This window comes from Eublepharis macularius, chromosome 6 (assembly GCF_028583425.1).
Source record: "Eublepharis macularius isolate TG4126 chromosome 6, MPM_Emac_v1.0, whole genome shotgun sequence".
In the NCBI taxonomy this organism is placed as follows: domain Eukaryota; kingdom Metazoa; phylum Chordata; class Lepidosauria; order Squamata; family Eublepharidae; genus Eublepharis; species Eublepharis macularius.
The window spans coordinates 99226715-99247145 of NC_072795.1; the positions used below are offsets into that span (position 1 = coordinate 99226715).

At 38.8% G+C, this 20431-nt stretch overlaps 1 protein-coding gene across 1 annotated transcript in view; it reads left to right on the forward strand.

The window, feature by feature from the left end:
* ADGRA1 (adhesion G protein-coupled receptor A1) overlaps positions 1-20431 on the forward strand; it is a 519857-nt gene that overhangs the window by 393864 nt on the left and 105562 nt on the right. Inside the window, exons 13-14 of the mRNA XM_054983221.1 lie at positions 15114-15321; positions 16248-16456. Coding sequence (XP_054839196.1) covers positions 15114-15321; positions 16248-16456 — 417 coding nt within the window. The remainder of the gene's footprint in view (positions 1-15113; positions 15322-16247; positions 16457-20431) is intronic.

The following is a 20431-nucleotide window of genomic DNA, read 5'->3' on the forward strand; positions in this document are numbered from 1 at the left end:
TGGCTCACAATAAGAAAAACAAAGATTGTTGTTATTCTTACACTTATTTAAAAATTTAAAATTTAAAATTTAATTTAAGAAATAAAAAATTAAAAATGTAAAAAAGTTTCAAGTTTTGTGCTTTTCATTTTTCCTACATTTCTTCTGTTTTTTAAAATTGGTTAGGGGGGGGCGCAAGTAGGTATCTCGCCTCCGACGCCAGAAACCCTGGCACCGGCCCTGACCACATTTGCCACAGCTTCTTGAGAGCTGTTTCCCTTATGTTATCTGTGCCTGTGCATACAAGGCATCCCTGTTTTGTTTGTTCTTTTAATCCCACCCTGTTTTTTCCTGTTTTTAGGTTTTTCTGCAAATCTGGAGGGAATCTCCCCAAGTTTGTAGACAAATCCCTTTTCTCTCTCTGTGGTCTTGATTCCTAGCTTTAAGTATCTGCAGTTTTAAGTACATGGCCTTGAGGCATAGTTTTAAGTTGAGAATCAGGTATATTGATTTGAATACTCATTCAGATGTTGAGGTTTAGATACACTACATTATTTTCAGTTGGATGTACATCCTCCCCCAATCTAGTAAGTAGCCATATGTAACTACATGCAGCTAAAGCTTGTTTGGGACAACTATTTCTTAGTTGCAAACATTTGGTATTTTCACAGGCAGTTCAAGTTTTGTTTTTTGGTAACTTGCTTGTTTAGTCTCTTAGCATGATTTGTATTGTTGAATGATCTTCAGGTGCCATATAATCCAAATCCTTCTTTAAGACTTCCCAAAGAGGCACCTGTTACTTCCCTATTTCCACTCCTGAACATCATTTAGAGGACCAATGCTCAATGACTCCCACTTCTCAAACAGAAGCCTCTTCCTTTTCCATTGTGCCTGTGGTAGCTACTCCCTGCTAATGACAAACAGGGAGTCTGATTCATCAACCTGCTCTGTTTCAGGCCACAACCCTGCCTGCACTGAAGAGGTTTCTGATTATGTGTAGAAGCGTAGTCTCTGCTTGTGGGTGGGAACAGCTTCTTTCATGACAAAATGCAGCCACCACAAACAGAGTGGGTTGCATGCATCTGGCCCTAGTTATTGGCACACGAATACTGTTGAAGGCGTGCTTTATATTTCCATCCTACCAGCTTTCCTTTTTGAAGAAATTCAGCAAAGACGCAGTCTGGTGCTGATGCAAGACAGGGAGGTCATGAAAGAAAGAGATTGGTTGTGTGTACATGCAGAATTGCACATGTGAGTGAGAGAGGACGAATGTCACATCATTTGCTTTGCAAAGCAGGCTCCCAGCCAAACGGGCAATATGAGAGAGAGAGAGAGAGAGAGAGAGAGAGAGAGAGAGAGAGAGAGAGAGAATGGCTTAATGTCAGCAAGGAAATGTGCATGCCAAAATGCATGCATTTTTAACAGTCCCACTGACCAACATAAAGGAACAAAATATGCCTCCCAAGACCATCAACCCCCAGTATTTTTTTATAGTTTCTCTACCTTCTTTTATGAAAGCCATAACAATGCTACACCTGGGTGGGAATGGGAACAGGAATTGCTGATGTCTCTGAAAAAAACCTCCTTGATCAGTGTTGCACCAGAATGCCTGTATATTTCACTATGTTGTCTTTATTTTTTTCTCTCTTACTTGGGGAAGCTGCTAATAGGGAATCTATTTTTTTTATTTAAAAAAACCATACAAACAGCAACAGAGCATGGTGCTATGCTGGAGTTCAGCCAGATTCTGGAATGGCTGGCTGGAAGCAGACAAAGCACAGAAGCCAAGTTCTAGGCAAGGGAGAGAATGAAATTGCCAAACGGATAACTCTTTGGTTCAGAATTAGAATTTTCCTATTTGCTCAGGTGCATTACGATCAAACATCCACTTCCTGAAAAATTTTTCTTGTTTCTTGGAATATAAAACTAGGCTTTGCATATGGAGAGATGTGCTTTTAGATTAAGGGCAATATTCTGCCAGCCATTTAGTTAGGAATTACAATGATATATCCACGTATCTTTTATGGACAAGTCAAGCAATGCTGGCAACTTTTTGCATTTATGTTTTACATGGAATGCTTTCCCCCTCTTTTTTCATATTTGATTTCTGACAATTAAAAAACCATCTCAGAAGACCACTGCAGTATCGGGTTGCCTTGTGAAGACAGTCAAAGCAGTAGTTGATATTTTATATTGTTTTATATTATTTTTCACTGTTGTGATCATAAATAGTAAAATGAATCAAATTGTGAGAGGTGATAGTTGGCTGGTCACAAAATGAAAAGCTTTACTAACACTGCCCCCATCTTCAAGTGAGAAAGGACCGATACTAGCTATTAATTTGTAACTGCCTGAGAGACTCAACCAGCCCTTATAAAATAGGAAAGATGAGACTGAAAACAAAGAAACCAAAGCAAAGTGGCGGGGAAAGGAGTACCTTGGTGAATGTTACTTACTCCAGTAGTCATAGGATCTTTCCTTTGGGAAGAGATTTTCAGGGAATATATAGTGATCTGTTGAGTGCCGCATGGAATCACCATATCAGTTCCACTTGCAACTAAATGCAGAAAAGTGACCCTTCAGAAGTGCAAAACACAAAACATGGAACTGAAATCTATTTTTTCTGGGTTATGGACTCTAATGAAGGTCAGACTGAAAGCCTATAGCTTTGTAAAGGCTTTTTGTTGTTTCTTCTATAATCCGCCCCCCCCCATTTGTGACCTTTAAGGTTATAGTGAGGGGATAAAGAAATCCCATTCCTTTTCCATTCCTTGATTGTGGGGTGTTCGATAGCTTCTGTCCCCAGTCTCTCCTCACACTGATGACTTTTTAATCATTTGGACTTCTCTGCAGAACGTACTTGAGATCTTCTATAATAAATTTAACCTTTGCAGAGCCTGGATTAGCATTTCCGCGTGTGGTCAAGAACATGTGTTCTTTGTGTTAATATAATTCTGTACCTTGAACAGAGCCCACACTTTTTTTAAAAAGTGAGCTCAGAAACCCTGTGCAGAGAAACTACACAGGCTCTTACTTTATTCTTTGCTATAAAGCTGCTGACTCCGATTTTAACACTGTCTAAAGGAAAATGTTCCAGAGAGCGGTGATCTTCAGTGCTTCCCATGATCTGTTAACTCTGTAAATGCCAACTAAGAACAATGACCCATATGCCAGTAATAGGATTGTTGGCTGGGAGATGAAGCATTCCTACAGGACAGGACAGCCTAAAAGTACAGACCCAAACCTAAAGAGGATACAGCTTAAAGCAAAGATTTATTGGAAAGATAATATAATTTATTAAGGGGAGGAAATGGAGAGAAACACACAAGAGGATAGTACTTGTGCTGACTAAAAACTGCGAAGGCAAGAAAGTTATCCCACTCAGATGAAAGAGAAATGGAGGGGGAAGAAAGAGCAGCAGAGAGAGGGAGAAATATAGATAGCTTTAAGTGGCAGGCCCAGGCTGAAGGCAACATGAAGGGGAAGAAGGAGGCAGGGGGAGAGAGAGCTACCAATCCCAAAATCCTGCAAAGGATCTGATACCACTGGGAAAGATCAAGGCATAAAGAAACAATTATTTTCTTTCAGAACATGGAATCCCAAAGAAAGATAGGACTTGGGCTCAAAACTGAGAGCTTCACTAGATGTCTGTCCTCCTCACAGCACCATTTCCAAGAGCCCAACCCCAAATGTTTGGCCTCTTGAAAATGGCAGCTGGACAGAGTGAACAGGTGCCCCTACCCCTATGCCACAGTCTCGGTCAGGATTGGCCCCTGCAGCATTTGTAAATAGAAGGATTTTCACCCAGTGGTGAACTTAGGGATGACGTCTAGGCGAGCCCCAGGTGGCCTAAGGAGGGCTTCCTAAGCCCAAATAATCAGAAGGTGGATATAAGAGGGCTCATTCTTGGGCTGTGGGATGAAACCAAACAGGACAGGATATTTCTTCACAAGGACATATGACATACTAATAATAACAGGGAAGGATCTGTTGTGGCCAAAGGCACACTGATGTAATTCCAGGATGCCCATCTTTTTAAGAGAGTCATCACCAAAATACCTTTATTAAAGGAGACTGTCGCAGACCCTTGGCTCACTCAAGCTTGGGCTGATCTTCCCCTACTCGGAACTAAAAATTTCCTCCCAAAGTGTATGAAGCTGTTTACTGGGCTGGGAAACCTTTAGTAGCGTGGTTTTGTTTGCATCTTCAACTTCCTTTATTGTCCCACCCTTAAGGAACATATAGGTTGTGTGATTACCTAGCCAAGTTTACGTAGAGTGAAGATCAGGGGTTTGCATTTCCCTTAGAAATGAAATCGGTACACAAGACCTACAGAGTTTTAAAAGGAAACAGAAGGTTTATTTACAGGTAGGTTGGATAGATAGGAATGTAGGCAGGTACTTAAAAGTTGAAGTAAGTAGGAGGTTTTTGCACAGATTACTTCCCTGGCATGAGGCACAAAACACTTGGTATGGTTTCGTTTCTGAGGTTGCTGACTTAGATGAGAGGTTGGTATTATCAGACTTGAACTCTTTCAAGTAAAGTTCTTTCTTTGTTAGACACCCCTTCACAGGTTAGTTGTTCCAATTTATGCACACACACAGCATGCCTTCCTTTTTACTGCAGACCTCGTGGTACTCCACTGAGTTAAAATCCTCTCCAGATACGGGGCAGGAGTTACAATTATACCAAAGCTTTAACTCTTTCCCTTTGGCCGAAGGGGAGACTCCTTTCTACCCACTTCCTTATAATAACATTATAACATTCGATTTTTATATTGCCCTTCAGGGCAACTTAACACCCACTCAGAGCAGCTTACAAAGTATGTCATTATTATCCCCACAATAAACACCCTGTAAGCTGGGTGGGGCTGAGAGAGCGCCGAAAAACTGCAACTGACCCAAGGTCACCCAGCAGGCTTCAAGTGGATGAATGGGGAATCAAACCCAGTTCTCCAGATTAGAGTCCCACTGCTCTTAACCACTACACCTAACTGGCTCTCTACAAGTTGAGAGGCCACTACAAGTTGTGTTTTAGTAAAATTTAGTGCTGTCTGTCCCATTTTAGTGCAAGAGCTAAAAGTGCTTCATAAACTTTAGGTTTTACTGTAGTAGAAAAGAGCAAGAGTCCAACAGCACCTATAATTTCTACTTTACTGTAAGGGTACATTTTCCCCTTCCTTCCTCACACAGAGGGCTCTGGCTGACCCTCTCTGGTCAGATGCCAGGCTCCAACTCCCCTAACTCTTCAGTTAACTCCAACTGTCAACCCCTCATTCTGTTAGGAACAACTGTCAGCTCATCATTTTAACACTAATCGCCATTCTCTCTCTCTTGCTAGCCACAGAAGGGGGAAGGGACCTGTCAATCACTCTTCTTTCCTGCTGCTGTTTCAAGCCTTTGCCTCTTGCTGGAAGCAGCATTTGGCAACCCTGACATTTTTATACCAGTTAGGAAAACGGCCTCAGACCAGAGATATATTAACAGGTTTAGCCAGCAGAATTCTTATTTTCTCCTGACAGCTCTTTATCAGTCAGATGAAGGAAAGTCTGTAGGTGGTGATCTTCACAATCCCAAGGACCCTGTCCACTTCAAAGCAGTGTGAGCAATCTGACAAGATCTTTAGTCCACAAAAAGATATGCCATGATGTATCTGTTAATCTTTAAGAAGCTCCAAGACTCCTCCTTAGTCAGAGTGTGATTCATATTCATGTATTGAGATTAATGGAGGCTGTACACCAAGTACACAGACTTAGATAATTTTATGCTCTAAGCTACAATACAATATTTTTACAGCAGCATATGTTGGTCGAGGAGACTGTGTATACTTGGCAGGAATACGCCACTGATATAATTTTAATTAGATATTTTTCAATGTTATATAAAATCTAGTTTCCAATGTACTGTTTTTAACTAGCTAGAAACAATTCAGAGAAATGTAAATTCATAGCAAAATGACATATTTCACATGCCCTATGTGTCCATCCAAATCAATACACTCTTTCAATATTATATATTTCTCAGTGGACCATTCAAAACTTAAACTGATATCTTCAATTAATAGATATGCATCCTGAAAAAATTAGCAATTTATAACCCCCTACCCGCTTCTGATAACATTAAACAATTACTGCATTTAGCCTATTGATAGGAATATTTTATCTGTTTTATTGACTGGTGTGCAATCCCTGGTAATGATAAAAATGTTTAGCATTTGTTTGGCATTTTAGAGAGCTCAAAATGGATAGACATCTCTCTTAACAACAATCCTATAAATTCAATTGTTGTTTGCATACTGCAGTTGGTGATGTGTGTTCAGGTTGAGGGATAAGTGACTAGACTGAGGCAATCTAGTGTGTTCACTGCTGAAGTGAGATATCAACCAAGAAGTTTCCTAGTGAAACTAATGGACTTAGAAGGGCATAACTCTGGGTAGGATGACACTCAATGGGCTGCTTCTATACTTGACTGCAGGATCACAGCCAAAGTTTTATTCTTCTGGTTGCAAAGTGAATATATTGAGAAAGAATTTCTTAATGTTTCAGGAGTATGACTGTGTTCTGAAGATGACTAGAGTTTGTCAATCTATGAGTCAAGATGACTTATTTATGATTCTTTTTATTTTTGTTTATTTATTTATTCAAGTTGTTCATTTAGTTATGTGCAAGGGCTACTGAGTTGTCTTCACTTTGCATTAGCTTCATATAACGACAAAAGGTTGAACCTTTAGTTCCAAATGCTGGGGCAGGTAAACAGGGGGTTAAGTATGGTTCTTCACTGTTGAATGAAAAAAAAAATCCGTATGTTGGGAGGTACAAAAATGTACCTCCCAACATAAGGTATGTTGGTTTGCACAAGAATGTTGGTTTGTTTACGCTATTTACCGTCTGCCATTCTCGCTGAGACTCGAGGAGGATTACATAATATAAGTCAATACGAATATTGGCTGGGACATTCAATAAACAATGCAATAGTTGCAACAAGGTAGTTTGTAATAAATAATTAAAAGCAATCACTGGACTCTGAGACTGAGGACTTGTTTTTCTCATCCAGTTCCTAACCAACCTGCCACATGTTTCAAATGACTCCTGATGCAAATTTCCCACTGCAAAACAGAGAAGCCAACATAACAAAGATAGATCTAGGTACAGTTCTCTGCTCACTGCTTTCACTTGTGCTTGTTGACAATCAGGAGAGGAAGCTAAAAAAGAAAGAAGGCAGCAGGATTGGTAGAAGAGATTACAAACGGGCTGTATGAGAAAGAGCTTAGGTGGTAAGGAGTTAACTGATTCAGGCCAGACACCAGCCCTCAAATCCTCTTGAAGCTTCCTCCCTCCTATCCACTGTGGAACAATCAGATAGAATAATTTTTGCTTATATCACCGTAAGTAAAAAACGGAATGCTTTATCTTTTTGACATGAAAGCTTGAAATTTAGTGTGTGCAGCCTGGAGTATTCTTAAGAAGGCCAGGCCCCCACAAGCCCATTTGGCTAGGGCCTTGCATCCCAAACTGTCATGAGTTTTATGGCTGGTTTATTTGGTGGTATGTGAAGTATTGCCTCCAGAAAAGAGCAGGTTCAGAGTGTCTCACTGAAAAATACAAAGGGTTAGGTCCCATGGAAGATTTCCATATGTGCAGTAGTCCTTGCAGAAGTGCTTAGAATTACTCCTTGCCTACTCATGTTGCTTATGCTAAATGAAAGCGATTCTGCCCCCACTATTTTTCTCCATGTACAAGTCACAGCAAAAGATATTTCTTCTGATACCATTTGAAAAATAAATGAAATGAAATCTTGTGAACCATCCATTGTGTATTTAGTTGCTGCGTATGCACTTTGTTACTCATTAAAAATTGTATTGCAGTTCCATGTATTGCTGCAGCCATTGTGCTTCTACTAATGCAAGCGGACCTGCACTGATTACATTTCCCTTTCTGCTCATGCATCACTAAATCCATGTTAGAGTTTGTTGTGTGGCATTTTCAGTAAGCCCAAAGAAAACAATGTGACCCACTTCTGTTAATGAAATTGGGACTAGGGATGTGCTGTTTGATAGATCCAGTCCAAATACATACCCAAAAAATACAAGTAAGGTATTTTTTTCAGGTGTATTCAGGTATCTGGATGATATTTGGGATTTGGGGGGATACTGATTAACTAGATCCCGAAAAATCCAGAAATATTTGGCTAGAGATATTCAGGGCTGCCATTTTAAGGCTCCCCAGGCTTGTTTTTCTTCAAGTGTACAGACACAGCAGGAGGGAAGGGGAAGGCCGGCAACTCAGAAATTGGGATCAGACATTATAGGAAGCACTTGTACTCTCTGCCAAATTATGACAATTAATCTCTCTATGGCTGTCTGAGCATGGGCAGAGAGGATAAAAGGTATGCAACTGGACTCCATTTCATGGATAAATATTTTGGAGTGCTACTGTCGCTTTTGCTGCTGGTGCTCTGGTCTCTACCTTGGAGTGCTGCCTGCCTGGGAAGTCCTTCTTGTTCTGTGCCTGCCTGCTGGACATCTTTAGGGCTGGTTTTCTAATTTCTGGCTTTGTTTTAAAGTATTTTTTCTGTTTTTTCTTTGTGCCTGGGGGAATTTTAATTGGGATGGGAAGCATTTTTTTCTGGTTCTTTAGAAACAGTTTTCTGTGTTTTTATTTTGTGCTGTTTTTAAACATGCTGAATTCTCTTCTCTTGGCTTGTTTTAAAAGTTTTAACTGCTTTTGCATTTTCTCTATTTTAAAAACTTTTTTAATTTGTAAAGGGTTTGTGTTGGGAGGCGGATTCCATGTTGTTACCTTTATTAAAATATATCTTTGCATTCTTCCAATTCTGGTTTTACAGTTGTTCTTCTATAGTTGTTTTAAAGATCTTTTTGTGTTGTCATTTGGGGGGAGTGACATTAGCATGTGTCTGTGTCAGTATATTGCTGGCTGTCTTAAGACTGACTTGTCAGGTTGGTTTGGCTTAGATTCTCTTGATATTAGTTCTGTTGGGCTCGCCACATTGCCTTGGTCCTGGTTGGATTCTCTGGTTTGACATTGGTTCTGTTGGGCTTGTTGGTTCTGTTTGCATTCAACACACAAATATTTCAGGAGTCAAGAAAAAAAATACCTAAATGCTGAAACGGTATTGGGAGGCTGAATAGCTGAGAATACCAAGAAATACTGTTTTTCAGGTGCAAATCCCTAATTTGGATACCTAAATATATTTAAATACTATTATTTTTAATGAAACAGAAATTCAGCAAGATTTAAATCTATCCTAGACGCATTGAAAAGAATTGGAAGTAACAGCAGGTTTATACTATGCAGGTTTACTCCCAGATAAGTGTGCATAGGATTGTACTGTAAATTACAGTTTAATGGTTGCACTTCATTGATTTTAAAGGGATTTAGATGTAGTTGATTTTTTCTGGATTTTATCCATTATGCTTTAATGACTTGCTTGTTTGCTATCATTTATTGTCTATAAGAATAACTAATTTGATCCATAGATGCAGAGAAGTTAGCCGTGTTAGTCTGTGGTAGCAAAATCAAAAAGAGTCCAGTAGCACCTTTAAGACTAACCAATTTTATTTTAGCATAAGCTTTCGAGAATCAAGTTCTCTTCGTCAGATGATTCTCGAAAGCTTATGCTAAAATAAAATTGGTTAGTCTTAAAGGTGCTACTGGACTCTTTTTAATTTGATCCATTTGATACTTTAAACAATATATGCAATGTTAGTCACCTTGACTGTAAAAATGAATTACTTTATTACAATTCTATCTCACTTTTCTTCTACTATGTACATAGGATTTCCATGAAGTTACAATTTAGGTCCTGACCAGATCCAAACCTGCTTAGTTAAAGCAAGGTTGCTTAGTTATGAACTTTCCAACCATGTACAGGGGTGCAGTCTTCCGACTAGTATATCTTACTATCACTTGTAATAATACTATAATATTTCTTCAGTTATACCTATGTGCAATCCTAGCCTGATTATTGAATGGCTACAATGACATCCTTTCTGCCTAAAGTGGAGGAAATTCTTATGGCTCCAATGCAGACAATATCGTCATATTTCACTTCTTACACTTATGTTACAGCCAACACATGTACTGCTGAACATGTAATACAAACCACATTTTATCCTGGCACTGCTGTCTGATTTCATTTGTAAAGTGACTATGTAGTGTAGTGGTTAGAGTTGGACCTAGGATCTGGGAGAAAAGTGGTTTTGGTCATTTTTTTACTCTTTATATAGTAACATCCAAACTGATTCATTTCCTGACTATCCACTTACGGATTTAGACTTTCTTCCAACCTGGGACCCAATCTCAATCTCAGAATGTAGTCAGCTGACTTTTATCAAATCAACTATACTTCTATTATTTCCTCTAATTGGAAACAAAGTATTATAATTCCTATTTATAAAAAAGGTGTGATAGAGCAATAATTGGCAGTGTCTTGCCTATCAGTCTTCTGGATATTTCTAAATTATATACTTGCCACCTTCTACTCAAGATTGGGCAGAATCATCAAACCTTTTAAATCCTAAATAAGCAGGTTTTCATAAGGGACATAGCACAGTAGATCACTGTATGATATTGAAGGCCCTGATTTAAAAATACACCAAAACTTTTAGCAAATGTCTCTGTGCTGCTTTTGTTGATCTAACTTCAGCCTTTGACTCTATTGAGTGATCAAGATTATGGGACAAATTTGATAAAATAAATATCAACAGAAGGATTTTCACGATACTACCTCACAGTCAGGGTAAGAGTGGGTTCACATGGCTCTCTTACGGATCCTGCCCCATTAAGGAAAGGTGATTTTTTTGCACCTGTGATGGACTGCCTTTGATTTTCTGGACTGTCCGTGATTTCCTGACTGCAGCAATCAGATAGCTGGGAGGGAGTTAACTCTTGCTTAGAATGGACAGCTTGAGTGAAAGGCTGCTTATTCCTCTCTGATTGGTCAGTTGGAACCCCGAAGGGCTGACAGTTGGTTTCTGACAGGATTGTTGAGAGAGGGTTTATGAGTGATAGGGAAGATCAGATAGGTTCCCCCTCTGGAGGGAGGGAAGAAGAAACTTTTCCTTTAATGGTAACATCATTGTCCTGAAGAATTCTGTTCATGAATTCTTTGTATAAGTGTCAGCAGAGCTGAAGCCCACTTGACACAGACATCATAGAACTGGGGGAGGGATGTTTTTTCAAGAGTGATTGGCTGGTACATTAGACTCCCTTTCGAGCCATAAGAAGAAGGGTTATATCTTAGAAGAAGATTAATACCTGCCCAGTTTCTAAAGGAGGGTTGGCTCTGAGGAGGACTCCGGGTCTGTTGTGAAAGGAAAACAGTTTAAACTAACTCCAGGAAACCTTAGCTGTCATAGGAAACTCTGTGAAGAAACATTGTTGCTGTAACTAAAGTATTAAGCAAAATACCTCTCACTACTAAGAACCAAGAATATAAGAAACTAAGCTTCAATGAAACTATTTTGCCAGTTACTCAAAGCGTATTCTGTACTACCAACAACATTTTACCTCAGCAGTACTTTCATTCCCTGACTACACTTATTCAATCCCTGCCTGTTTATTTAACAGGCAGGGATTTATTTCCTTTTGAACGTTATGCAGTCTTCAATGCCATTTCCAACAAAAGGGAAGAGGGCTCCTGCTTCTCCCCATAAATTTCCTGGACTGGGCTAAAAAGCCAAAATTATATCTCACTATCAGGGTGGGACAAACAGACTTTCAAACCACATGCTATTTGGGGCTGCTCAGCAAAAGCAGGCAAACTGAATTTCCACTGTGAGGAAAATCTGCCTCACAGTGTGGGAGTGAAGGGGTTCTGTTTTTGTTTAATTTTTATATTAATGATTTTGTCTAGGCTATGGAAAATCAGAATTTTTTTCTCTCTTCATCGGCTGGTTGAAAAATTTCAGTCCTGCTGTATGCAGATGATATGGCAATTATGTCTTTTACCAAAATTGAGCTCAAAAGGATTCTAGTTAGGTTGCATGATTACTGTGATAGAGAGGAACTAAGAATTGATTATAATAAATTAAATTGTTGTTTTTGGTAAAAACAGATTTACGCACAGATGGAGTATTAATGCTCATGAAATAGAAAAATAACCCTTTAAAAATATTTAGGCGTAGTATTTCACGGGTCTTTGTTCTAGCAGGCACTTCTTAATGCCAATTTATCAACCGTTCACCGTACATTGGGAGCTATTTTAAATTTTGTCTATTCAAAGGGTGGCCAGTTAACAGCCCTCAAAGTATTCCAGGGCAAAGTTATCATGCAGCTCTTGTATGGGGTTGAAATATGGGGGTGGAACAAGAAAATACTTGATCAGCTTAAAATAATACAGAACAACTTTTTAAGGAAAATCTTAAGTCTCCCTCAGGGAACTCCTGCTGCACATTTAAGGTTAGAAGTTGGATTACCCTCTGTTACAACAAGAATCCACTTGAAATTATTAAAATATTACAAGAAATTTGATGGTATTTCTGAAGACCATGTGGTACTACAAGGAAGGGAATCAGTGGTCCAACTTGCTGTCTTCTATTTTGCAGTTATATTCCTTGTCCTCCTTAGAGGTTATAAAGTTTTGGGATCCAAGCAAAATTATTTTTTGGCTTTTTGAAAAAGATGCCCTTCGGGGTATAGGTATAATTTGACAATCTAGATTTTCTTTGTGGCATCCTCAGATCAAGAAAAGCACATTCTTCTCTTGCTATTTAGCTGACCTTTCTAATACTCCATTAAGAAAGGCATTTACCAGTGCTCGCTTTCAAACTATGCCATCTGAGTATTTACAGGAGAGAATATTTACAGATTTCAAAAAACTACCTGTGAAACAACCCTTCTGTCCTTGTGGTTTTAATCATTCCATCCAAAACAAATTGCTGAATTAATTTTTTGTAAATTTTTCCAGTTCATATGAGGAATGTATTCATTTTTATTGGCTGATGCTATTCCTCTTGTTACTCTCAAAGTGGCTACTTTTATTTTCTTATCAATAAATATAAGGAAGAAATTAGTACCTGCTAATTTTGTAAGGATTTTAGCTAAATTGTAATTCCATGTTATTTCTTGGGTTTTGCATTCATTTCTTACCATCCTAGTTTTAAACTTTTAAGTTTTATCCTGTTATGTAAATATGTTTTAACTTTTTTGTTATAGCACGCTGTTATATGTTAGTGTATATATGGGGATGTTATGGCCTATGGCTACAACAATAAACCTGTCTATCTAGCTACTGCTTTGTTGCTTTCTCAGATATCTTGTCAGAGGTGGTAAAATTCCATTTGCTATAAGATGAGGTGAATTATATTCAATGGTGATTTACTGTTTGACTAACAGTCTGTTGTATCGCCCGTGAATAAGTAAAATGGACATAACTAGGTACAAGAGGAGAGCCCAGAGACTGTCCATTGCCTGAGGCAAAAAAGCCATCTGTCATATACAGCAATAACATACAGCAATAATATGTAGAATATGTAGCAATAAACTAAATATCTGACAAATTGCCATCTTTTGATAGCATCCAAAAAAAATGAACCATCTCTCCATGCCTAATAGTAGAACTCACTGTGAAAGAGCCAGCCAATACTTATCTGCAGGGTAAATTTGTGATGCCTCATATGCTATTGGCCCATTGGCTGCAAAGGGAATACTTAGTGTAAATGGCCTTTGAATTACCTCCTTAAGTATTCTGGTAATTCCAGTCATAACTCAATCTTTGCTCCGTTTACTCTTCATCGTGATGATGATAAGTTACGCACTTTTTTAGCATACAGTTTTGTCTGTGGGTCTGCTTGTCACATATCATCACAGCTCATATAAATATTATAACATTACTTACGTCTTTATGATTGCAAACCTTAATTTTTCTTGTTGTTTCTAAAAAAGACACTATATTTACAAAACTGTGGGATGTATGCTAATGATGTGCCATTGAAGCTGAATCTTGCCTTTGGCAGAAAAGAAAATTGCTCAGGCTTGGATCCATTCCTAAGCTCCTTGTTCTGCTGGCAGAAGAGGAGGAGGAGGAGGATTTTTTGCTGGTTCCCTCTCTTCACTGCACCCCCCCCTCTTGACCCCCTCATAATATTCCTGGAGGTTCGCTGCCCCACATAAGCACAATTTCAGAGGCAGAGACAACTGCAGCAGAAGGGGAAGGCAGGGAAGTCACTGTTTATGTAGCACTGCTCACACTGCAAAGGATCTTATTTTTTTAAAGAAAACAATACACAAATTTGTGAATTTCAGAAAAGTCTCTTATTTTGTCTCTGATCTTTTGATTTTTGTGTTGTCCCCCCCTTCATACACACCTTTGTATTTAATTATGACAAAGTCACCATTGTGCAAAGAAAAGAGCAGTTAAGTGAGAGAAAATCAGTTTAAGATTTATTTAGTTGTATATACGTGAAACATTTTGTGTCAGTATCCTGAAAATGCAGTACCACAACACTGATCCAGTATTGTGGTCTGACAGTCTTGATGTACTCCTTTACTTTGTTCTAGCATGTTTGTGTTAATTTGTATAATTCCACAATTCATACTACTATGGGACACAGGATTTTCTTTAAAGATGAAATCATGCTTTCATAAGGAAGAGGAAACAGACTGCATTGCATACTCCAATGTTTGCAATGCAAGTATGCATTGCATTGCATTGCATTTTTTCCATACTTAAGAGTCATCCTCTGATGCAATTCTTTGTATTAAAGAAACACATTTTAGTCCCCTTTAATTACCCTTCCAGAGAGATACGTTTTAATGCAAGTTGTCTGATTCTGTTTTAAGTGAAGGAGAAAACCTGGTAGAGGTTGTCTCTTTAAATCAGATCTGCAGTGTTGATGGACCCTCTAGCAGGCATGGTAAGAACCATTCTCACCTCTGCAGCAGGGAGCTTGACCATACAGACTCGCACATTCAATCAAAGCATTTTCTGTTTTAATATGCACTGTACCAATCCTATTCCCATGGTTACAGCTCCTGCTTCTTTAGTTGCTTCTAGTATGTTGGAAAAGAGATGCAGCCTACATTTCTTGTACAGGAGTTTAAAACATAATGAAAGCAACCCTGTTGTGATTTGCATTTTAAATTTTCTTTCTCCCCACCCCCCCTTGTTGTATAGAATGCTGTGGCAGTAGCTTCAGTTCATTTGCCACGGTCTGCCTTCTCTCCGTCTTCAGCCTTGCAATCTGTTGATAACTCCTCTTGCAAGGTACAGTTTATTGCCTTTCGGAATGGAAAACTCTTTCCTAGCACTGGCAACTCATCTCACCTTGCAGATTATGGAAACTATAGGACCATTGGAACACCAGTCGTCTTCATTAAAATAGGTAAGTGTTGTGCTACTGTTTCCTTAATCTGAAAGCTCAGCTGTACATTAGAGTATATAAAAGAATGGTGCAGTGGAGTGCTCAGGTATGCTGATGTGAGACTTGCCTCTCCTTTAACACAGATATGCAGGTTAATTCATCCCTCTGTAGTTTTATTCAGATAAACTTGCATGTAAGCAAAGCCCTGTGGCAAAGCAGGATTCTTTATTTTGCTTATTAAAGTTCACAGGTATAGTCAAAGCGGCATGGGGAGAGAGAAGAACGTTGCTTTTAAAATCTTGACCATGACTATTGAAATGTCAAATCCTTGAGATTTGCAATTCAAGATTGGGGCAAGGGAGGGGGAGGATGCTAAGAGTCCTGTTGCATGTATATTTGTAGTCATCAATAAACCTCCGGGTATGACCAGTTTAAACCAGGTGCTTTTAAAGGTGACAGAAATAGATTAAAGATTTTCCCTGTGATTAAATATTTATGCTATGTAGTTTTAATCATTTTATTTCATCCTGAATCGGGTTCACATCTGTGTCTATATTTTAAGAGATATTTACATGAGTTTCAGATTAAGATGTTGCCTTTACTGCAAATTGCATCGAAGAAAACAAGGTTTTTTTCCTCCTGAAGTAATAAACTACCATCATTTCAATTTAGAACATTTTGGCAATAAATCTAGTTTTATAAACAATCACCAGATCATTTGAAGACTAACTACTAAAATGCCTGTTATGATTAATATTAACCGTTTCAAACTTTTGAGGATAGCTAAAACCTATTTTATGCTGATAGACTAGGAGAGGGATTCGTGCTATTTTTTTTTGTAGAGATGTGTATTAATACATAAATAATTGTAAGATGCTTTAAATAAAACATGTAGCAATAGAACATTTCCCACTTCGCTGCTCTGAATCCGTTTGGTCCTTTTGCAGATGGGTGCAGTATTGGAAACCTCACCAGCCCCCTTACTATAGCACTGAGGCACTTTACACAGGGTATAAACCCCATTGCAGTCTTCTGGAATTTTGACCTTCTGGATGGACATGGAGGCTGGTGGGGAGAAGGGTGCCACATAATTAACTCTGCAGACAATATTACCACCCTTCATAGTACTCACTTCGGTAACTTTGCAGTGCTAATGGTGAGTATATGACTTCATCTATGTATGTGTGTGTGTTTGTGTGCGTCCCCTCACATGTTGGCTTCTAGCTAGTAATCTTGCAATACATACAGCTCTCTCTCTCTCTCTCTCTCTCTCTCTGTGTGTGTGTGTGTGTGTGTGTGTGTGTGTGTGATTGCTTTGAAGAAAATAAGTTAACTATTAATGCCAGGGAAAAACAAGAGGATCTGCTCAACCACATGATCTCGTTACAGACCTTGCTATGAATGACTTTTAATGCGATATAGAAAGGCAAAGTTCCATCAAGGGACTATTAAGTATGGAGGGGTGATAAATTTCATGGCCAGATGTATGAAATGTACATTTACTAGTGCTTTTATGTCTAAAAGGTAGCGGCGGGGGGTGTCTGTCCTGGTTGATGCCCAGCACTGTGTTGATCATACTAATTAGTTGCTGGCATACTGCAATGTTGAATCATTTAATAAATAGAAGAGAATAAGATTGCTGGCATCTCTCTAAACAAGGATACCCTAATCCTTGCTGGCTTCTTCAAATCCAAGTCCGTGTGCTGACGACAGCATCCGTTTTACTAAATGGCTGTTTGTAAAGGGGGGGGGACCCTAACTGTGCAGTGCTACCACGCCAGGCAACTGACGTTTGTTCTCAGTTCTTCTTACAGTTCACAATGCAGTTATTTGACAGTTATATTATAACCAGAAAGTTTCTGTGACAGATCTGAAAGACACACTAAATTAAATATCGTATCAAATGGAGAAATAAACATAAATAGTGAGTGAAGCATCTGGAAGAAAATCATGTGAAGGAGTATCTTCTGCAGCATTCCAGAGGATTATTCAGAGCCACTAGGGATTTTGTGAAGAAACCAGTGTTCACATGCGTGCACCTCCCTGTGGAATCTAGCCTTCATTTGGTGCATGGTTCCTTGGAAGGTGCTGCTTATGAACATGATGGGAAGGTTTATAGCTGAGTAAATAATGCCTTGTGTGTATTGTGTAAAGGACAGCAAATACAGATGACAGGAATTGAGTGGACGTGTGCAGAGAATACCAATCTGCTTCTGTCAGATGGAGCCCAGATAATAGCCAATCATTATACAAGGCTGTGACAATGAGTAGTTAAATACAGATATTATCATCTGTTTTATAAAACTGAATTCCATCTGTGTTCTGTGATCAATTTTTTTTACTTGTGAGACTTGTTTAGAAGCCCTGTGAATATTTGATGCTGGCAAATCCGTATCTTTTTTAACAGTTCCAATGAATACAGAGCACTCCCAATCTTGTGTTAGAGAATGTAGCTTTGCCTGTCCTGGTTCCTCATATTTTCCCTCAAAAGCACCTGTTGATGTTGCAGGAACCACACCCATTATGGCTGACCCACTCCTAGAACTGATTCAGGTCTTCAGTGAAGCACTCAAAACTTTTGTATAGGTTGTGGCAGAAGAAATTTCAGTCCCCCTGGCCCCTGCTGCCCAAATATAATGAATAGGTTTTGAAGAATATTTTGCTTTGTCATTTCAAACATTTTAATTGCAATGCCCATGCCATTTTAATGGGATGTGTACAGTTGACTCTAACGGGACTTCAGTTTCTAGTGAGTGAGCACAGAACTGAACCCTGTCTCGCACATTATTTTTAAAAATCTCTGTAAGCTAAAAGTAGCACATAATGTTGCTAACTTTTGGTATCTGTGCAGCTAGGAAGAACACAATATGGTTTCTCTGTACCTCATGAAGCAAGTCACTTGCCATGGTCATTTGGGACAATTTCTTATTCTTCTAAAACCACAAACAGAGAACCTTTAACTGTCAGTGTTAGTTCATGTCCTGTGGAATGGTTTCTTCCCATGGCAGTAGATCACATTTGGTATCAAAACTGAAGATTTGTTGATGTGCATTTCGATGAAGTGTGCCTGGATATGCAGTAAAAGGTGACTTTTGATCATTAATCATTGTGATACATGTTACATTTTCTTTTCCTTATTAGGCCAGACAACATAATTCCTTATGTATTCTGTACATACAACAAAAGGAAAGCACATACCATCTAAATGCGAAATGGTGTTGTGGACAGTGTGTTTGAATTCTGATCAAACAGGAGGAAAGTTCATTCTAGAATTAAAACAGACCATTAAGGTTTGTTTACAGTCAATTATTTAAAAGTGTAGTACTGCGAAGAAAAGGATTTCTTTCGCAAAAAATATATATTCACATTTAATGTTGGGAAAATTGCTTAATCACTTAGAAGAGTTGTGAAACTGGTTGGGCCTAGGAAGTTGTAGATTCTCCTATGCTTATAAGGTTACAGGTTATGTTTAACTGCCTATTTATTACAGAGATTGTAAGCATACACAGAAATACAACTTGTAAAACTCTGGCTTGGAAATTCCTGGAGATTAATTATAATTTGTGGAGAATTATGATGGAGAGAGGAAGACAGAGAGGATGTGATGCCATTGAGTTTGCCCTTCAAAGCTGCCATTTCCTCCAATGGAACTGATCTCTGTAGCCTGTAGATCTGTTGTAATTCTGGAAGAGGTCCAAACGCCACCATGATTCTGGTAACCCTAGGAAAGGATATTCTAGGAATTCTCTGGGCACTTTCAGGTGTTGCAGAGCTTAAAGTAGCAGCTCAGTTGATGCAGCATTAGTACTCTGAACTAGAGATGGGCACAAACTGGGAAAAAACCGAACCATGTGGTTCGTCAAATTTCACGAACCATGAACTGTCACAAACCTGCCCCTGGTTTGCAAACCGGTTTGTTTGGTTCATGAAAATGTCACATCCGGGTCAGAAAATCCGGGTCAATAGAAGGTCACTTCCGGCCAGCAGAAGTTCACTTCCAGGTCAGCAGAAGGACTGCAGGAAGTCCATCCCCTGTTGCCTAGAAAACTGATTGATTGGCACCAGACTGTTTAAAGTGACAAACCAAAAAACGAACCAAATGAACCAGCCTAAAAATTCATGGTGGTTTGTCAGAAATGGGATCTGATGAACCGTGGTTCGCAAACCATGAACCGGCCTGGTTCGTGCTTAATTTTGGTTCGTATTTCGGTTTGTGCCCATCTCTACTCTGAACCATCTGGTTTTCTCATTGAATTGGAGAACTGTAGATAATTGTAGCTCAAAGATTCATCTTACAATCGATAATTCACCTAACAATCCACAATGAGTTGAGTGTCAAGTTAAGTATGTAACCAACTGACCAGACACGTTCAGCAACCCCCTTGGGAGGAATTGACAGGATGTAGACAATCATGTTGGCATACAACATCACTTCATGACACCACATGACAAAGCTGTAAGTGACGTCATTACATTTTACGATTTGTACAAAACACTATTTCCAGTGTTTTGCTGAAAGTGACATTGTGCACTGGCACAATACAGGTGCCCCCCTTCCTCATTTCCACCCAACTGTTCTTAGAAGCTCTGGCAGAGAACACAGGAAAGCAGCAGAAGATCTGGTCTGCCTGCAACTGAAAGATTCTTGACAAAAGCTAAATCAATGGATTGAGTTCCCCGGCTAATACATCTGGGAACGACAGAATCATATAATATATGGCATCATCTCCAGCTGTATTTTATGCTAATAATTTCTTCACCTTTCTCCAGGGACTCAAGGTATATAAGAGCAAGGTATTTAGGAGTTCATTTCTGTAAACATGTAGATATAAAAAGATAGGTGCTTAATTAAATCAATGACGTTCAAACTGAGGTAGACAACACTAAGTGAGGAAATGATTGAATATGAAATGAAAACTGTTCAAATGTGCAGATAAAAATGCACTGTTCTAACTAAGATAGCAGGGAATAGGAACTAATAAATTAATCTGCAGAGAAAATTGTGAAAAAATAACACAAAGAACATATAAGTTACTAGTAGTAAGAACAAGGGAGAAATATATGAATAAGTATACATGCTGGTGAGAGCTATAGAATGACAAAGAACATATTAAAAAGATATGTGTATACA